This window comes from Boleophthalmus pectinirostris, unplaced genomic scaffold (assembly GCF_026225935.1).
Source record: "Boleophthalmus pectinirostris isolate CB_2022bp ecotype Guang Dong unplaced genomic scaffold, ASM2622593v1 HiC_scaffold_19, whole genome shotgun sequence".
NCBI classification, from domain to species: Eukaryota; Metazoa; Chordata; class Actinopteri; order Gobiiformes; family Gobiidae; genus Boleophthalmus; species Boleophthalmus pectinirostris.
The window spans coordinates 10,939,424-10,960,799 of NW_026571140.1; the positions used below are offsets into that span (position 1 = coordinate 10,939,424).

General features: G+C 37.1%; 3 protein-coding genes across 4 annotated transcripts; 2 read left to right on the top strand and 1 right to left on the bottom strand.

Moving 5' to 3' along the window:
- Window positions 1–10: 10 nt before the first annotated feature.
- Window positions 11–9,060, top strand: spg21 (SPG21 abhydrolase domain containing, maspardin). Of its 2 annotated transcripts, none has more exons than XM_020927452.2 (9): window positions 11–151; window positions 352–414; window positions 3,649–3,810; window positions 5,722–5,802; window positions 5,887–6,032; window positions 6,449–6,557; window positions 7,176–7,283; window positions 7,495–7,635; window positions 8,569–9,060. In XM_020927452.2, the coding sequence occupies exons 2-9, from the start codon at window positions 352–354 to the stop codon at window positions 8,683–8,685; spliced, it is 927 nt and encodes a 308-aa protein (XP_020783111.1). In that variant the 5' UTR covers window positions 11–151; the 3' UTR covers window positions 8,686–9,060. The 2 variants fall into 2 exon arrangements, with proteins under 2 accessions (XP_020783111.1, XP_055010254.1); XM_055154279.1 differs by lacking the exon at window positions 11–151 and adding an exon at window positions 192–267.
- A 1,196-nt stretch (window positions 9,061–10,256) lies between these two features.
- Window positions 10,257–15,960, bottom strand: shcbp1 (SHC SH2-domain binding protein 1). The gene is made up of 13 exons (XM_055154278.1): window positions 15,480–15,960; window positions 14,928–15,134; window positions 14,737–14,852; window positions 14,057–14,265; window positions 13,690–13,785; window positions 13,380–13,610; window positions 12,730–12,907; window positions 12,502–12,622; window positions 12,293–12,424; window positions 12,094–12,212; window positions 11,876–11,962; window positions 11,630–11,765; window positions 10,257–11,127 (listed from the first exon to the last, which is right to left on the bottom strand). Exons 1-13 carry the CDS (start codon window positions 15,634–15,636, stop codon window positions 10,817–10,819), a joined length of 2,100 nt encoding a protein of 699 aa, XP_055010253.1. The 5' UTR covers window positions 15,637–15,960; the 3' UTR covers window positions 10,257–10,816.
- Window positions 15,961–16,368: 408 nt separating this feature from the next.
- tssc4 (tumor suppressing subtransferable candidate 4) lies at window positions 16,369–19,617 on the top strand. Its single transcript, XM_020927507.2, has 2 exons — window positions 16,369–16,462; window positions 17,570–19,617. Exon 2 carries the CDS (start codon window positions 17,598–17,600, stop codon window positions 18,480–18,482), a length of 885 nt encoding a protein of 294 aa, XP_020783166.1. The 5' UTR covers window positions 16,369–16,462; window positions 17,570–17,597; the 3' UTR covers window positions 18,483–19,617.
- The last annotated feature ends 1,759 nt before the right edge of the window (window positions 19,618–21,376 follow it).

The window sequence follows — 21,376 nt, forward strand, 5'->3', positions numbered from 1 at the left end:
TGATCGGCGAAAACGAAACACAAGCAGAAGAATCTTTACGCGGAAGTCCTGCCTAAAGTGGAGTCATATGACCAAGCAGCAGCCAGAGAAAATGCTATCTAGAAATGGATAAATTCCTCAGCAAGGGTGACTAACCTGCACGACGAAAACGGTAACATTGCCATCAGACATAGTTGATTTGCTGTGGTTCATAATTGGCTATTTTTTAACTAGCGTGACCACATAGGACATTTTTCACACATTGCCTTGTTAGCAATTACTAGTACAGTATGTTTTCTTGAGAGGAACTAGCTAATCCCACATGTCTAGTGATGTTTTGAAGTCTGATTCTGTTTTTGTTTTTTTCTGCAGATGGAGGAGATCAAAGTGTCTCCTGACTATAACTGGTTCAGAAGTACAGTGCCACTGAAAAAGGTAAATATCTATCTTAGCTACTAGTCTTCATTTGATTCATCTTTCTCATTAAATCACTGCATAATTGCCTTACAACTATTGCAATACAAAGAGGAGCTCGGCATAAATTACAACAGAGTGAACAAAACTTGGATTGAATTAATAAAAAGGTTTGGAAAATGTCTTGTGACTGTTTTATCTCACAAGGCATTCCTGAGCAGTGTATTAAAAGATTTGGGGCAGCGCATGACTTCTTGCAAAAAAGTAATGTTGTGTCAAAGGGTTGAAAAACGTGCACTGCATTACAGCAGTGAATTGCAGAACAACAATAGCATATGGGGATATATGTCTGCTAAATAATCACCATTGCAGTAGTTATGTCCTTTTTATAGATGAGTTGTGCCTGACTTCCTCTCTTGAGTCAATTGCATTGCTCTTACTGGCCTCATCGCATTACCTTCTCCCACATTACTCTCAGCTCTTGGCAGTAGGATCAATAGCTGCTCTTGTTTCTTTATAGCACTACTAAGCTAAGATGCTGGGCTAGAGATTTAATACAACGCGTTTTACTTGGCAACGTTCAGATTATCTATTTCTAGAGTAAGAGTTGTGTTTCTATAGTAAATATAGGCTATCTGTCTTTCTGAAAACACATGTTGATCAGGAGGTGTATGCTGGCAACTGAGTCAGTCGGTCATGACACGCAATCACATGTTTACAGTAGGCTGATGCCTCATTGATGTGTCAAGTGAGATTAAGGGTGAAATTCTGGAGTATTTTTAATTGTAAGTCGTATGGAGCTCAACGGTGACGGTCACCACAAGGTTCCAGAAATTAATTTCCAACAAATTTTTACAACAAATACAACTATTGTGCTAATCTTTGTGACTGATATTACTAAAGGAATAGACTCAATACTCAATACTGATACCCATACCACAATTCTAATAATAAATTAATAATGGATCAGATTCTGGACACTCAAAGATGCTTAATGGCCAGTTATAATAAAAACACACTTTATTTAGGCAATAGAATGTCATTTGTAGCCTCTAAAACTTTGAAAACAAATCAAATCTCAATATGAAAAAAAAGTTGATATCTATACAAATATGGATTGGCCAATGTCATAGAAACAAAGGGATACCAACTCTTTTAATGTAAATGAACAACAGGTGCACTAGAGTGGCAACAATGAGACAACCCCTAAAACAGGACTGGTTTTGCATGTGGAGTCCATTTTAAGTTTCTACCTTGTGGTCTTTTTTGGCTGGTTTTCCACTAGTGCTGGCTTTGGTAGAGTGATTATCATTACTAGGAGTATGAGGCCATTCCTTACCCCTATAGAAGCAGCACAGATTATCCAGCTTCTCCAGGATGGCACATCCCGATGTGCACAGAGATTCAATGTGTCTTCCAGCACAATCTCCAGAACATTTCAGGAGACATGGCAGTTACTCTAAGAGAGCTGGACAGGACCATAGAAGGTCCTCAGCCCATCAGCAGACCCCATATCCTTTGTGCAAGGAGGAACAGGCCGAGCACTGCCCGTGTGCCTCAGTCATTCAGGTAGATGTACCAGTCTATTCTGATACAGCTCAAGATTAAAGCTATTCAGGAAAGGTTCATTTTTGTTCTGTGAATGTGACTTTTCAGTATTGATAGCTGCTCAAATAAGTATCTAGTTTAAAATCACAAACTACTAAAATGAGTATTGATTAGTATGCAATTTTCAATACTTTTGACCAGAACTGAAAAACAACAATGAGAAGTATTCATTGTAACAAAAGCCGAGACACACTCCGCTTTAAGTATCAGTATACAAGGTAACAGAAAGTAAAATGACATGTACCAGGCAGTGACATTTTCCTTTTACAGTTTGTTAAACCCACAGCCTATTCTTAAAGCAAAATGTCTCTAACAAAAATAGGAAATGCTTGTGTGTGGGTGACGGAGCAGAAAAGACAGTGCAGTAGATGTGAGAGCAGGGCGCATACACAGGTGTCAGCTGTCTGCCATGTGAGAGTCATAACAAATACTGAGGTGGATCCAATACAAGCTCACAAAGTCAGAGCTTCAGCACAACACCCATAACAGTGACATCATACTGTTACACAAAAGCACCACAGCTATGTATAATTTACTATTTATGGTTACTACATTGCTGTTTTTTGCATGCCAATGTCAGTTCTAGTTTACACTTGAAAGTGAAACTTCTAGAGTATCTCATAATGGCATACTGCACTTTTTCTTTATTATTATGTCTTTATTTATACCTCCAATTGAGAGAATATTTTAATAAAGAAAATGGGGGTGAAAAAAGCAGTTTTATTCTCTATGGGGGCCACACTGACACAAATTAAAATGTGCATTTTGTTCATCCCAATAGCAATATTCAGACAATATTCTGTCAAGCCAACAGAAATATGCCATCATTGAATGTATTATTGGAGGCTGAAGTATCAGACAAAGGGGAAATGGCTCTAAATTTTCTCACAAAAGTGCAGAAATATCATTTTGTACCCATATTTTAGTTTAGTTTAAGTTTAAAATATGTTATTTTTTCATTTTAATTTTTTATCTGCTCTTTTTGCCTTGATTTGAACAATTTAAATTCAGCCTTCATGTCTTCAAAAACATTCAGAATAATATTACAGTTTAATAATCTGCCCAGTATCAGTTCTTGCCACAACTCAGAACTGAAAGTTTTAGAGACCTTCATGTGTAGTACTGTATAAACTCCATTTAGGGATGTTATACCAGCTGACTGAGTGATTTTGCATTGTCAAAAGTCACACATTATAGTGTGGCTATTATACTGAGTTGCATTCTTGGCTTGAACGCATTGTTTTATGACTGCAGCAAGGTAATAAGAGCAAAGGGAAATGTATGCAGTAGTCCCTTTGATCCTTTCCAATGCAGCCAACATGAAGATATTGGTGTAATTAAATATAAATAAGTCTTAAGACTCAACAGGGGATTTAAAGGGGGGAAAATCCATGAGTTCAGGTTTGGGAATATTTGAAAAAAAAGAGAGAGAGAAAGATAAAGATAAAGAAAATTATATTAAATTTGATTTCATAATCACTTATGTCTATTAAATAAATATTTTTAAAATAAATATAAAAAATTCTACAATTCTATAGAAATACCTCCTCATAATTGGTACATATAAATCTTAACTTAACAAATGCTGGTCTTTTCTACTTATATATATTATATTCACAAGACCTTATATTTTATTTTATTCCTCAGATCATTGTTGATGATGACGACAGTAAGGTGTGGTCGTTGTATGATGCTGGGCCAAAGAACATTCGATGTCCCATCATCTTCCTCCCTCCAGTCAGCGGAACAGCAGAGGTCTTCTTCCAACAAGTCCTAGCTCTTACCGGCTGGGGCTACCGCGTCATCTCTGTGAGCTCAACACAAACAGGGGAATGGGGGATATTTTGCAATAAATCAGAAGCATAGGTAAAGCACACAGGTGAACAGGGATGGTCTGCTATAGATTTTTACCCCAGTTGATCCCTGCATTTGTGTTTCTTTTGGGTAGCAGGCTAATATTTTTGAAAGATCTCAATAATTATAAGTTCATAGCAAGGCTCATGAATTGTCATTCATTTCAGAAATTAAATAAAAGGTCTGTCATGTATTATTAGTTGAGTTTTTATAGTTGTGCAAACTTTACGGGCATCTTTTCAGCTTCATTGTTATTCTATTTACATTTGAACAAAAAAGTGGAGAAAATATGACATATCAGTGGCTCGTCCAATGTCAATATTAGCACAGATATGTTTTCCATTCCATGTGAATGTGACTGTAAAATTAGATGCATCAGATTAAGGTTTGTAGGCTGATGGTGTCATCATAATTTTTATTAGTGGAATAATTATTTTTTGAAGACTGTAAAAATAGGAGAATGCATGGAGTGAGATAGCTGGAGTTTGGGGAGTGACCGGAGAGTTTAAACTGCTTTTTCACTTATTAACATGCTGTTAGAATTACTCTGTATATTTATTTGTATTTTGCAAAATAACCTAAAAATGTCAACTTTTTCCAAACCCCATGCCAAATCCCCTCAGCTGATTAATTCATGCACAAGGCATATCTTTAGGCAACTAAGAATTTTGTCAATCAAATACAGCCCTACAACAGATTTGCAGCCATTTAATCTCTTATTGACATTGTAGATGATATACTTGATATTCTAATTTTGCATATCTTCGAAACAGCTATTGGCTGAAGACAATGTTACCCATATCTATACAGCTATTTGAATTCTACATTAATAACTGTAAACACTGACTTGATTTTCACTGTAAAATGGCTCTTCTTTTTCTCCTATGCAGTACTGTGCGTTTTGAGAGCCCACTGTCATTTGGTGTCTGTGCACTGTGCCCACACCAGGCTGAGTCACCCATTGAAACTGAGCACAGATTTGGCATGAAAAGCACCAGATCTGCCTGAGTGAAATCTATTCCACCCCCTGCACAGTTCACGCAAAGTTCAACATATCAAGGCTTACTCTTATTGCTCACTTGATATGCACCCACCCGCTGTTTTATCAGAATAGATACTGAGTTCTACCAAGAGGTGGGCCATATTATTATACATAAGTCTTAGATAATGCATTGTTGCTTTGAAGATATGCAAAATTAGGATACAGAGGATTGTCTGTAATAAGAAAAAGCACAAAGCTGCAAAAAATACCTGGTTAAAATTTAACAAAAAGCATACGTTTTACTATACTTTTTTTTTTTCAAACCAGTGTATAAGTAATATTACTGCACTTGAGGTTTTCAGATCATGTTCGTTTTTGTCAGTATTACCATTTAATGTACATTAGTAAATTACTACTATATGACATTAATAAGGCCGGAGGCAATCTCTTTCAACAGCTCAAAGTGTATTAATTTTTAAAGATGCTGTATGCAACTTTTCTGGTATGCCATTACCTGCTTGTCTCCATGGAGTTTAATGCTTTACTCTGGGACAATCTAGGGCTAGGCAATGCACTCACTCATGGAGACCAGTTGGTAGAAAAGTTAAGTAGTACCATAAATAAGCCACACTATGAAATTTAACAGGTCAAAAGGTACCTCTTCTTTCATCCATGTCAGCCATCACTGTACACACACATTTTAAATCATTGCTTAAGTTTTGAGTCAGATAAGCTCCTTTTAGAAAACCTTTTGTTTGAGCCCCGCAATGATAAACGTACGTTAGTAGAAGGCATTTAAATCAAATGGGTGACGACTACATCTATTGACCCAGTTCAGATAGTTCAAACCTTGGTTACCTAACCTTTTTTGGTTTGTGTTTCAGTTGCAATATCCTGTCTACTGGGACCTTATGGAGTTCTGTGATGGCTTCCGCAAGCTACTCGATCACCTTCAACTAGATAAAGTTAGCTGTTGTTTTTGTGTAAAGTTGGGTCTATTTTATGTATTCACTCTCTGTAATACGTGTTTTTTTGTTCACCTGATTTAGGTCCATTTATTTGGGGCCTCTCTTGGGGGATTCTTGGCCCAGAAGTTTGCAGAGACAACACACAAATCTCCGCGGGTGCACTCGCTCATATTGTGCAATTCTTTTAGTGACACTTCAATCTTTAACCACACATGGACAGCAAACAGGTCACTATACATATCTTAAATATTTATCATTCCAATATATGTTAAAGGTGCTGTTTTCTACTGTCTTATAAACATAAAAACTGTTCATTATAAATAGTTTTGCGGCGGTCAAGACTTCTCACTTTCATAACCCTTTTTTAGTATCCTAATTATTCACCACTTTTCTCAACTTTCAGAAGCCTGTGAAAATGCTAACAAAAATGAGTATGCGTACATTTCACCTGTGTTAGTTCCTGGTTCATGGATGAAAAAAAATCTTTTTAATTAGATGCAGACAATATACAGTGGTCTCATTTTGACCTTGTTGTTTGTGTAATGGGGCAAAACACTTTTTACTTAATTACATGAAAACGTCAGGTACAGCCCCTATGACACTAGCTTTTAGATGTTAATATAATTTTGTCTTCTCTGTGCAGCTTTTGGCTAATGCCAGCCTTCATGTTGAAGAAAATAGTCCTGGGAAACTTTGCTAAAGGGCCTGTGGATCCTAAGATGGCAGATGCTATTGACTTCATGGTTGACAGAGTAAGTGGTATTTTTGAAAACTCTCAACAGTCACCTTATGTTAGGGCGACCAGACAATCCTATTTACCTGGGAAAGTCACAATTTTGAGCCCTGTGTTCCCTTGTCCCAGCGGATTTTTCCCAGTTTTATATAAGAAATGTCCCAGGTGTCCCTATTTTTGACCAATCTGATCCCTTCCAAAAGTAAAGAGAGGCATAAGTTGTAATTTGTTTAGATAACATTTTAAAAGTCTGCTTAAAAATGACCGAAACACAAAGAAAATGTAACTGTACTGACTCACATGTTAGTCATGAATTATCTCTGCATAACAGTTTTCCTTAATTATGCACTCATTTCACAATTTTATTATTACCAATCAACAAAAAACCAGAGATGTCCCAGTTTTTTGTTTCGAAATTCTGGTCACCCTACTTTATGTTTGTAATACAAACATTTCCAACTGGAATTTTAAAAAATTTAAAATTTAAAAATGTTCTGTTGCATGTGAAGCCCTTTGTGCTAAATTTCAAATGTATGAAAAGTGCTATACAAATAAAGTTTGATTGAAAAGAAAAAAAGAAAAGCTACAATACTTCACACTGTAATGTTGGTAATCATTTTAGCCATGTCATTCACAGCTGGAAACCCTAAACCAAAGTGAGCTGGCATCCCGGCTAACAATGAACTGCCAGAATTCCTACGTGGAGCCACACAAAATCAAGGATGTTGCTGTTACTATTATAGATGTAAGTTATCAGTTTGTCTTTACCATTATATGCTTATCATGAATTTGACACCTGCATTTTCTTATGGCGTATTTGACATTTTCCAAATAAATAAATACATTTAATTAACTTTATAACATATACTTGAAGTGAATTTGATATTGTGATTTATGTCAGCAAAGATGTGATTATAATCATTTTAATAATTTAATTTTGTGTTGTTTATGTTAAGGTATTTGACCAGAGTGCATTGTCGTCTGAAGCTAAAGAGGAAATGTATAAGCTGTATCCCAATGCCAGGAGGGCACATTTAAAAACAGGAGGAAACTTCCCTTATCTGTGTCGCAGTGCTGAGGTCAATCTTTATATACAGGTAGAGTTTGCTTTAATCATCTTATTCTGCTGCTCATGCGTATCAATTATACTTAGAAATACTTTATCTGATTTGATAAAGGTGGTTTAGGTCTTCATAACGTTATTATGTTCTGCCTTTTCAGTATTTTTATTTTGGATTAGTCTGCTTTATTTTTTCTTTTATGGGAAATGACAACATATAATACATTCATATTAAGAAAAGGACTACTCACGATAAATGAAAAGTAAACAAAATTTAACTCATGGAAATGGAATGCATTTCATCACACACCAAAATACATTAGTCATAACCATGTATGAACATGTCAAATTGTATCCTTATTTCACATTTACTATACTTGTAGAAGTAGTAGTAAAAGATCTCCTCATGGGGATGAATATAAGTAATTCTGTGATTTTCCCTCTCAGTAGACTAATTTCTCATTCAAAACAAAAAAATAGTTAAACGAGCCTTTTAACTTTTGATGGAAATGTAATCCCCACTGAAGCCAGCAGATGTCACTAAATGTATAGATCATACTCAATATCGTTTAATGTGACGTTAAAGCAAAGTTACAAGATTTAGCTCTGTCTGACTGAATGCATCTAATGATTTAATTTCATTCATGCATTTTTTCTCCTTTCTCAATCCCTCTTTATCAGATGGAACCCTCTTCCTAGGACAGTGATCTCATTGAATGTTCAAAGTCTGTTGCTTAGTCAGTCCTTTTGATAAATATTGAATGTATTAATCAGATAGTTATTGCACACAAATAGTATTGGCATAGAAAACCAATACAGGTTGGGATTTTGCAGGAATATGTTCTCCACTAATATGTTTCTTTGTTTTTAAAATTACAATGTAGGTAATTTACATTTGTGGCCCCAAAACGCTGCAGCTAAAAATGTCAAATAGAAGCATAACGACTAACACAGTGTTTTGTGATTACAGATTCACTTGAGACAGTTCCACGGGACGAGATACGCTGCCATCAGCCCTGAGATGGTGAACGCAGAGGAGCTGGAGGTGCAGGAGAGCAGTTTGACCCACTCTGAGGATGACCAGTGAAACAGACCATATGGACACTACAGACAGAACAGACTATACTAAACTGTGGCCATATGGAACAGTGAAATCCCTCAATGCATTTTCTGAGCTGGTCATTTCACAATACATCTGGAGCAAAACTGTCAATCAATCTACACCGGAATATATTTTTTATTTTACAGAAAAAGCAATATTTTCATAGTTTTTGTACATAAATATCCTATAATACTCTCCTTTAAAGAAAACAACAGGACTTTGCCTTATGTGAGAAGGATTTGAGAAACATTGCACTCATAAATGCCTAATGTTGTTGCCTCAAAGTGTACAGAATTACATACAAATAATGCACTGGAACCAGATCATGTTTCTAAATTAAAAATCATGATACACTTTTCATTTGTTTCAATAGTTCCCATTTGAATTATGTAATTTTGTGTTCAGATTCAGCATTCAGTTAACTCAAATCAGTACTGTAACTTGAGTCAAAAATAACTGTGAAGACTATAAGACATCTGTAGTGTTCAAATTTTTGCAGATTCATGTATGATATTGTGGATATGCAAAAGCACCTTATATTGATTTATGTATTGTGCCTTTAACTTAATTCTCTTTGTTATTGGTGTAACTTTCTGCATAGGAAAGTTTCATTAAACCATTTTCCTGTGACCCGTTTTAATAACGAAATATCAACATTTAAGATGCACACTTTAAAGGAACTGTATGTAGTATGCATTCTTAAAGTTTTAGAAAGTTATTACAGTCACAACTGAATCTGGGTTGCCAGTGTCTAAACCTGCAGATAGAGGACACATGCAGTTTACACTGATTAATGATTTACTGCTGGTGTTGCTGGGGTTTACGTAGCAAAGATTCAGTTCTGCCTTCTGATTGGATCATCATCTTGAGAGCCAAAACCCCAAATTATGACAAATAAATGGGATATCATGTCCTATATTATTTGTAATGAACAATTCTAATGCAGATTTAGTCATAGTAATAGAACAAAAAATAAAAGCTACATTTGATTTCAACATATTTAGCTCATATTTGGGGATAAGTTTAACTTTAACTTTGTTTGGAGAGCCATCACTTTCTTGGAGATGTCATTGCTCTGCCTGAAATGTTTCACAGTATGACTTTAAACATCTCTACCTTACATTTATTAAATTACAGGTAGTTTTATAGCTCAAAAATACATAGAAAAACGCATTCTGACTGTGAGTGGGGTTGTCTCTCCACAGATCTGACTTGGTCTGGTTTGGAAGGTATACAGGTTTAATACCATACTGTGAAACATTTCAGATGAAGCAATAACATCTCCATGGAGAAAAGCATCCCTCCACCTGAAAAATTACACAATGCACCTTTTAAAAATTTAAATTTTTTATTTGTAATTACAGTAATTATAATGTGTGTCATAGGAAGTAATTCAGTATAAAATATCAAGTAACGGGAAAAAAAAAACATTGTATGGTACACAATGACCTTTATTGGTGTAATTCTTTTGTATACTTAACCATTTTCAGATTGTTTTACTAGACTGGTTAATACCATGCAGAATTTCACTAACCAGAAAAGCATTATACACACACTGGGATTTCAACTGTATTTTAATCTTTCACATTTTTACAAATAGAAGATTAAATCATTTTTTAAATAAAATCTCAAGTTGATAAGTTTTATCTGGGCCTGTGAACATCAAATTTAAAAATGCATTACAATTCATTAAAAACACCAGTGACATGAAAAACAACAACAAAAAACTCCAAATCATGTGACCTTGTTCCAATTGCGACTTTCAGTGCACATTTGAACAACCCATTACCTCTCAAACATTTATTACAGCAAAAATTTGAATCCAAAGTGACAAGTGTTCTCTGAAGTTATAAAAAAAAAATTAAAAACATCTGACATATTGTTAGCCCATAGGAATAAATAAAATAAAAGCATTTGTGCAACTTCAAAAGTGCCCATTCACTGCACAATGTCTATGGGCCAGTATGTTCAGTGTGCAGCTGCAAAATATGGCTAGAATTAAGTGACGTGGCTCAGTCCAAAGCAGTAATACTCTTTGGATACATTATAGTCACAACTGCAGTAGCGACCTGTATGTGTTAAAGACCTAGGGGGAAGTAAAGAGAGAAGTAACAGTTCAGCAGATGAAGGTGCCAAAGTCGCCCATTCCGTTACGCCTGAATTGGTTTCCCTGAATGGACACGAAGATCTCATGGCTGAGTAGATCCTGGACAGGCCGACTGCACGTGGCCTCTTTACTTCGGCTCAGCTGTCGACACAACTGCCACTTTCGGGCGGAGGCGGAGACCAGGTCACTGTCAGTGCCGTGGCTGCCATCGCCCACCTGATCCTCTGATGTGGGTTTGGTCGGGGGAGTCGCAAAGGTGGTGATGATTTGAGGTTTGGCGAGTTCTTCAGGTGTTTGCTCTGCTGGTTTGATGAGGTTTTCTGGAGGATGAAAAATATATGTATCTAATTGCGCCACGAACGACGGTATTGGCAGCTCATTTAATTAATGTTCCTGAATAATTACTTTTGTTCATGATACATACACATATCAATCCACAAACAATATAAATTGCCAGAAATAGTGTGAAGTCCCTTCTAACCAATGTATGCCTATCCTAGTGTATCAACCAGAGCGTATATGATATAGACCTCAATTGTGTATGCTACTTTTTTTGCCTTTGATACTTTATCTGAATCCCCAAATCACTACACAGCAAAGTAGGGCAATATATTATGAACCAACACTTCTCTAGATGTCCCATGTTTTTGTTAAACCTCATCAATTATGCAACTATGTAGTTGTATAATACTGTAAAAATTTCGTACAGTTCCATCCCTTGTGAACACTTAAGCATTATTCACCCATTCATTTGTAATAAATGTATTAGTCAACCAAATCAGATGAAAACAGTTTACAATAACAAATGGACAGATAACTTACCTTCAGCCTTTTCAAGAGGAACGGCTTGATCCTCAGTGCTGGGTTTCACCAGTATCACTCCGTAGCCCTCATTGTTATGAATTACATTGTTTTCCATGGTAATAGACGGCAGCACATCAAGCTCACCAGCAAAGTCCTGTCAAGATTAAATAAAATTGGTGCACGCACAGATCAATCAAATGGATAAAGATAAGAGTGTCACTTAAATTATGCTACTGTAGTTTAGAATCGTGCTGGTCAGCTCACCTTTATTAAGATCCCATCTTTGCAGTGGTGAATGCCATTTCCAACCAGACTGCACACACTGCCAGGGTAAATCTCTATGCCAGCTCCCTATACAAACACACAGTTTTAAGTCATGCACTCAAGAAAATAATATCACAACTTGTTTTCACTCTAATCTTGCCAGAACTTACAATTTTCCTAAATAGAACATTAAAAACTAAACTAAACTCCAACATTACCTTGGATCCATAGAGGTCACAGATGTTCATGGTGAGGTGGGCTGATGTCCTGACGATGACTCCGGTGGTCTCACACTGTAACACACAGTTCTCCATGTAGAGGTTCCCCTGACGCACGCCTAAACATCAAACAACAAAATACTCAAATACTACAGTTTGTTGATGTGAGTTAAACCAGTACAAACTGAATCTCACTTACACAGAATTCCCTCAATAGCATCATGTTGGATAAACTTGATGTTGGATATTTTGACATCAGCTCCAGTGGATTCAATAAAAGAGTCCCCTTTGCCCTTCTTCTCAATCACCACCTCATCTGGAAGACCAAATCCTACAAACAAAGTCAGAGTGATTAAAACAATGTATATAGATTTTAAAATTTTCTACATGTTTTAAGTTTAATATTACCTTCTACTGTGATAGAATCTGGTAGGTTGATGGAGCTGGTGACATTAAAGATGCCTGGTAGAACTATGACCACATCACCCTCATGGCAAGAATCCACTGCTGATACTGGGTCTCCGTAAAACTAAACAAAACACAAGGAGGTAACAGTGTTCCGATGTCAGTGTAATAGCACATATTTTAAAGACTTGGACCCATCTTACATTAGATGGAAAACCAGAAACTACCTACCTTTATTTCTGTGTCATCATTAGAGTACATGGGCAGCAGTCGGTCATTGAGGAGGGACTGGAGCTGGGCGGCAGTGCAGGAGGATGTGACCACGTGGACCACTTTCAACCCAGACTCTCTGGGTCCACGGCTCTGTACACACTGCTGCCTGGCATTACCTTTATACCCTAGAACATATCTGGAAAAACAAAAGACTATGTAAGAAAGACAGCAAATATAAAACCCAATTTATTTAAAATTGGGGCTGCACAATATATCGCAATCAAATCAAAATCGTAGTTTAAATTGGCAGAATTATCAATCGCAAAGGCTGTAATCATTAAGATAATAGTCAGGAAGGCCATATTAACTTTACAAAGAACAAAATATCTTGTCATTTTACAGATCTATTTTAGTTTAGGATTAGGGTTAGGGCCTCTACAAAACATGTTTTGAAATTCATGGGATTCTTGTATTAGTTTCAGTTCATATTGTTTTACAATGTGGAGTTAATATGATTAAAACCCCTTGCTGGTCCTTGCTAGTGAAGTGCACTCTGAAAAGAATCCCAATTTAAAATGTATCACATGTATCGCACTATAAAAATGTACCACAAGTCTAAAAGCACTACTTGGACATATCGTAATTATAATTTTTTGTCAAAAAACTACCGTAATAAAGGGTTTTCAATGATGTGCAGCTTGCGTTTGTATGTTTCAAGTTGGTCGTAAAGTTTGAGGCCTTCAACCATGGACACGTTGTCTAGTTCAGAGTCAGAATCACAGCACATGCCGCTGCGCAGGACAGAGAACTGCTCGAAGACTTTGGAGCAGTTATCCAGTAATGTCTGGTACTCCACCACCAAGCCTGCAGGCACTCGGTCCTCTAAGATGTCGTAATACCTAACGATGAGCAAACAAAGTCATTAGAAGATAAAGTGGATCAAGATTTAATGTATTATGAAGTGCAGAGGTTACTAACAATCTAAGGCGAGGTTCTACACATCGGACAAAGTAGTCAAAGTCATCGTCTTCATCCTCTTCGTCCCATTGTCTCCAGATGTGTTTGTATAAAAATCTAAAAAGCAGCAGCAATGAATTTAACATACCTCCACACCTCACCCCCTTTTAGTTGCTTAATCGATACACAAAATGACAAATACCATGAGAGCTGTAGTTGACTAAGGGAATTATTGTGCGAGATCTGAATTTGACAAAAATGGAGACACTATTATAACAAATTGGGTTATCTGTACAAGTTAATGGGCAAGTTTTATGTTAGTCTTCCTTGTAAACCTATTTTCCATTTTTGTAAAATTATCAAAGCTTTTGCAGACAGAAAAGCCCACCTAAGATGTTCGATAGCGAGTGCTGTCTGGTCAAACTCTCCGGATTCGTCATAGACTGCGTGGAGCTCCTTCAGGGGGACATGGTGTTGAGTGGCCTCCAGCACAGACCTAATGTTGTCCTCTGTCAGCTCACAGCCTTTAGCCTCACATTGCATAGGCAACAGCAAGCGCACCACGGCCTTCAGCTCCTTGAAGTCCACATCCTGAACCTATAAGAACCAGCAGCAGTCAGAGGTCAGCAAGTGTTGGCGGGTTAGTACAATTAATACATTTGCCCGTACTAAACTAAGTAAACCAAACCAAGTATTAAATTACTATGTATCCAAGGTAAAAGACGTTATAGAATTTGAATGATATGAGAATGTTCACGAGGAGATGTGATTTCTGCATTTGAGAGATACATGCTACGAAAGAGTCTGCGATTCAGAACATACAAAACTTGGACGGTGGTTTGAATGCAAAAGGGTCTATAACCAAACCAGAGAGGGCTTCAAACATAAAGTAATAGCAACTCACTTGCCAGACAACCATAACTGGTACAGACACCTTCACAACACTGCATTTAAATGTAGAATGAGTTGCAGATGTGTTTTTACTATTAGTTCTTAGTTATACTATAAATATAATTTAAAATCTTTCTGTTGATTGACAAATGTAAAATACACATTATAGAACCATACCTCCACCAAAACATCAAAGACATCAGTGCACCACAAGGCCTGCCAGTCACATGGCTCCACCACCTTCTCAAGATAATCTGCTGTGAAAGCCTTCACCTCTGATGGCTTACAGTCACCTGTCAGAAGTCAATCAGAAGTCAGTGTTAATTTCATGTTGATTTTAGTCTAATAGGGTAAGATGGGTGTATTACCCAGCACGTAGTCTTGGTAGGCCTTGAACCTCTCGTAGAAAAGCAGGTGGCCAGTCTGGAAAGTGTCTGGGAGACTGGAGTTTGATTCTGTTTTGTGTTCACATCTCTGCAGCTGTGTGCCCGACTGCTCTGTGCCAAAGGGGTCTGTACCGCTGTCATCTCCACTGCTTTCACTGTCCATGTCTTTCTCTACGTCCTGGAACAGAGCTGTTTTGGGACAGAGCATACCAAGGTGAAACTACACCGTTTCTGCTCTGCTCCTTTTGATTTCTCCAGGCTTAGAGTAGTAGACCAGTAACACAAATAAGCATAGTGTCACTAAGTTGCCCAGTATTAATTATGAGCACTTGAGGGCTAATCTATCCTGCTGCCAGCTACAAAGTATTCAGTTAATAAATGACTGAATTTACACACAAGACTATGCTATGATTAATCACTTAGTAAAGTCAATCCAATTGTATAATTGCAACTAACGTACACCATTGTTTAGTCAGCTCAAACTAAAGTCATCTTTCAAATGGACAAAAAGCTTTATTGACATTTTGCACAAACCTTGGGTCACGGGGGCCTCGCTCTGTCCCTCGTCGGAGCTGGTGTTGCAATTGTTGTTTTCTACTTCAAGCTCAACGTGAACATACGAATCCAAATCCGACACCACCACCTCGGCCATGCCTGTGTCAACAGCCAACCGTTTCTCACAAGACTCCATCAAATTCACCACAAATGGGGCCCAAAAGAAACGTCCACACAATCGTAAACAGCCGTGAAATGTGTAACTTAACTGCGCGTTACACACACCCAGGCCAGTTCAAACTTTCCCCGGTTTGCAGAGCTGAGCCAATCGAGGAAAGTGAAAGAGCGCAGCTCCCTCCTTCTTTCATAACAACCTGAGCTGCATCCAATGAGGCCGCTGGTACTCAGCATGCGCAGTGTTACAACCAAAATTAAATAAAAATGTACAGATCTTAAAATTTCTAAAATTACAATTACATGTTCTTGTACGTGCTATATTTATATATATATTAAAAAAATACAAACTCCAAAAATCTACAGCTCTTACTCTTCAAGTTACATTTATGTCAAAAGCCACCCAGTTCGTGATTAATACTAGACAAATAATCACTTTGTATTTTGTTTATCGTGATCTTTATCTGACTTATAGACATAATAGAAAAAAAACTAAACAACAATTTAACAATAAATAACAATAAAGAAGGAATTTGTTCCTTCTAGAAAACTTCAGTCATCATATTTTAGCTTTTAAATCTCGCTGTACATTAAATAATATACTAAACTAATCGAAAAACAATTGCTGTGAAGTCGACTCCGAAGACAATCCGCAGGCTTCTTATAGTTCTATGGTAAAAACTCAAAATAAATCGAAAGCTGTACAAGAGTAGTCTTAAGTAATTCTTATCTATTGCCACTAGATGGTGCTCCTGACGCATATACTGTTGTGCAGCTCCTTCCCGTGGTCAGTAGAAGAATCTGTAGCTGGTGACACAACCTGCACAGGTCGTTGTGCCAGCGAAAAGGTAAAAGATGACCATCTGTCATCAATCTCATTCATGTCGCAGCAGCATTGTGCGCTGCAGACAAACCCTCATATCGGGCCGTCGGTGATCCAAGAATACGACGTTTTTCTGTCTTTGCAGCGCACAATGTCGCAGTGGTTAGCATTAGCACGCTAACCTAGCAAGCTAACGTGAAAACAAAACAGGCATGTCACTGCCAAGAACTGGCCCATTACCCAGTTACGACTTCACAAGAAATGTGATTGTTTTATACAATGGACTTTTAAAAAATAAAGTTTACATTATTTGCATTTGAAAAGAATGGAGTTTACTAACGTCTGTCCTACTTGTACACAGGCACTCAAACATAATCCATGGTAGACTTTAATTTTTATACTATTTAATTTTTGTTCTATTTTACATCTGTTTGTTGTGTTGTTACCCTACAGAATAGATTTCAGTCTTGCCGTGTAAAAAACAATGGTTAAAATGAGAGAAGTGGGGTCAGTGGTCCTAACAGAATGGCAGAACAAAATAAAAAATAAAGTTATTTATTATGTTATCCTAGACCTTCCTGCAACCTGAAACAGAAGTTTAGTTTATGTTGTATGACTTATATTTTACCATGTGTTACTGTTGGAAATTATTCTTGTTACAGTAAGCTTTTTTATCACAAAGCAAGAGCGAGGCATAATATGTAATAATAACATAACATAAATATATTTATTGCATTTAAGTTTTTTCCAGAATTTAAAGTGAGTGAAAAAGGCATACCATAAAAGGCCTAATACATTTTACTTAGGTCAAGTGTGACCCTACCCTGACCTATACAGAGCGCATCCAGAAGAGCACTGAATCATCATATATTGCATATTTGTTTTTGTAATTTTAGACTCATACATTGATGTGTTCCTGAAATAGGAAGTTAGGACATAAGGGCTACTGAGATGCACCATCTGAAAATTAACTAAATTGGTTTACCATTGTCAAATGGAAACATAAAGTGGGAAATCATCTATGTTGAAAAGTGCAGCAAAGCAAAGCAAAAACATATGCCAAACTACCCATACAAAATCATGTGTTCGAGTCAACATATTATTTATTCTAACCAATTTTTTTTTCACCTAGACTTTTGGTAACACAACCTTTTGAGAAAATGTGTGACGACAAGCATGGCAAGTCACCGAAGAGTGATGATGAGAACGAGCTGTCGGCCAGTGATGAGTCTGAACCAGAGGAGGCCCCCAGCAGTGCGCCCTTTGACCCTGAGCTGGATGCAGAGGATGATGATGATGAGGTTGAAGACCACAACAAGGCGGTAGTGAATGTCACTCAAGATGGTGCTCTGAAAGCCAACCCTTTCAGCCTCAAAGGTGGGAGCTCAGGATTCTCCAATCGCAGTCACAGCATCTTCGACTGCCTGGATAGCATGGCCAAGATGACATCCTCCACTCTGGGCCAAGATAATGTCATAGATGGTGTTTTTGCCCGACCTGTAGCCCCACCTCCCAGCCGCAAAACCAGCCACCCCCCTCCGACCAGCCCCACCCCAGCAAAGAAACGTGGGGTGCCCGATTACATGGTGAATCCAGATCGCTGGACTCGCTACAGTCTGGAAGATACGGCTGAAACTAGCGACCAGGGCAACAGCCGGGTGGCGCATCAATATCTGGCAAGTCTGCTGCAAAAGAAAGATGAGCCAGTGAATAGGGACTCCTGTAATATCCATGAGAAAATCATCTTCTCCAAGCCTAATCGGGTAGGGAAGGAGCAGCCCGCTAATAAGACGGAGAAGCAGAGTAAGGAAAAGGGCATGCATTTGAGCCATTTGGATGAAGAGGAGGAAGAGGAGGAGAACAAGAAAGACGTGCAAACTAAACAAAAGAAAGATGAGTTGGACATTAAGAAAAAACTGATTGAGGAGGGAGACGGCGATGACGTAACACAAGAGGCAATACAGGCGAATACAGGTTTTGGTGCATTTAAGAAAACGCATCACAAAATGTACAGGAAGAGCGCAGAGGAGAGTAGCAACAACTAGGCTCATGTTAAGCATTATGAAACTTGAATATTGTACAATGTTGATGTGTAGAGTCACAAGGCAGCGTATCATTTAAATTAAAGGTACATTACGTAACTTGTGTGGTTAGGGTCCACAGTCCTGCATGTCTCCATTGTTTTGTAAGAAATGCTGTGCACTATGGCATTAAACTTGCCTGTAATTGAATAAATGCTGGATAGTTGTTTCTGTTTTGCTAAACATACCTTGAAAAACATTAATTCTTTCTGCCACCAGGGACACCTCACCACAGATCTGACCTGTAACATGTTTAACCTGGTAGTGTCATCCGCTTGTCTCTATGTAGATTTTTGGTTTAAGTTTAATGCCATACTGTGGAACATTCCAGCCTAAACATTAACATCTCCATAATGTAAGCAGCTGTACCCTCCACCAGAAAAAGTTACTTCTTAGTGCACCTTTAAATTGTATTATTGCATATACATTTGTCTTCCTTGTAAATATGGGCTCATATGTGGAAAGTAGAAATACGTATGCATTGCTTAGTTAAGTGTTAGGTATTGCATCACTCCCTAAAACATGTAAATAGAATGAAACTGAATTGTTGGGGTTCTTAAATCTTTTTGTAATGCTAGTGCTCCCTGAGTTTTTTTCTTTTTTGTGTGTATGTGCCTTCTACTTAAATGAATGGACTGACAGGCAAACTTAAGAGATGTACTAAAGCAATACCACTATAGAGATTTATCTTGTAAGGTTTTTGAACTATTTTGTGTCTATCTTCTATGTTGTCATTGGCTCCAGGCTGAAAGGTAGCATCATAGGTAGCAACAAAAATAACTTTGCCTGCCAGTCATAATATACATGAAAGCAACTAGGTATGTAGGTAGGCAGCCGGCACTTGACTTTGTTAAAAGTTTATGATCTGGCAGAGATCCAATTGTATTTTCAGCTTTTGAGAAAGGCAAACCATTTATACCCTGCTATTTCCACACCTTCCAAATCATCCCTTGCAATTGCTAGGCTAATAGGCTCATTACTCAGCTGAAACTGCATGCACTGTTTAACTATAAATCTCGATGTAAAAATATGTACAAGTTTTGTTGATATAGGGCCTTATTTTTTAGATCTTGTATGTCTAGTAAAACAATATTGTCTACGACTTGTTATTTTTTTGTGTGTTAAAGAAATTGTGTAAATCATCTTTCAGAATTAAAAATCTCAATTGTTTTTTTAAGGACAGACTGAAAATTGCCTAGTGTGTTTTGTAAAATAGGGAATTTAAGATTTACTACTACCCCCTAATGTCATGGTTTTCAAATTGTATTTTGATACCAAAGATTCACTCGATACATAATACCGATTTTGACACCCAAATAATAATTTTAAAACCTCTTCTTAGACTATATTGTATTTTAACACAAAATAACAGTATGAGTTTAATATACTGTGTGGTTTTACACTAGTTATGATGAAACTCAAAATGAAACTGGTCAAGTTTTATAGTTTTTGTATCGATACATGTTCAAATGAGTGTCTAGTTTTTAATATTGATTAGTATCTGATTTTGCATACGTTTGACAACCCTACTACCTACTGTACTTAACATGTTCTTGTGGGAGCCTTATATGGCTAAAGAGTTTAATCAAATGTATACTTGCATTCAAACTGGCTAAGTTTGATAAAAGCTGGCTTATTTGCCTGTTATCTGACCATGGTTTGTTTGAATATGCCACATTCACATGGCTCAAAGCGGTTACTGAATAGTTACTCTGTTTTGGGACACTTAAAGTTATCTTTTGAGGGCTAGAAAGTTTGCATGCATGGTTGGGTTTCTACGGTAAGACTGGAAGAAAACCTGTCATTAAAGGGCCTATATTATGCTATTGTCTGATCTATGCCATTATGTTGTTTTTTTTGTCACAGACATACCTGGATTTGTGTTTCGTTTCATTCACACACAAAACCTTAATATTTAGTCTGTGTTCTTCTCTAAAACTTAAAACACTATTCCACCTTGTGATGTCATGTGGTAATACAGGAAGGGCTCTACTATATTTTTAAACTCCATACATTTTCACTAGAATCATTTGGATAATTTCAGACTTGGAATTTGCTACTGAACTAAAGGTAGCAGCTTTTAACTTGAAAGCTATTGCTTCATGACATCACAAGGTGTAACAAGGCATTTTGCGTTTTGGTGACGTAGACAGACTAATAATAAAGTACTACGCAAACATGTGTGAATGAAACAAAACACAAATCCAGGTATGCTTTTTGATGAGGTAACAACATTCTAACATGGCTTAAAGATCATGAGTCAATTTTGCGTAGTATAAGACGTTTAAATTAAAATTAACCTTTTTTTTTATTCTTTTTATAGATCTACTTCTTTTGTCCTGTGACACAGTCATACATATTTAATAAAAACAATAATTAAAAAATTAAGTCTGCAAACATTTTGGGACATTAGGATTATAGGCCCATTATTCAAACTAGAGGTGTATATTTCTCTGTTTTCATTTGTAAGGTCAACATAAGGACATTGGTTGTTTACTTTATAATGATTTAGGTGTGTTCAGAGGCTTTCCTCGGAGTCACATATCTTACCAGCTTTAGACAAAACCAGAATATCTACTGCTATACGTGGAAAGTAATTTACGTCTGTCATCGTGCGTCAAGACAAACTGCCTAACACCTGCCCATAAACAACTGAAGAAAAAAATATACATCAAAATTATTTCATCTGATGTTGATTCAAGAAGACTGTTTTTTGTTTTTGTTTTTCTTAAAAACGCATACAAGATGCTGCAGGGTTGACCTGTGTTTACAGCCAACTGGGCTAACAAAACCACAAAAATATGATCACACATTTTGGGATCAGATGTTTGAGGTTCAACCTTGTGATTGTGGGATCG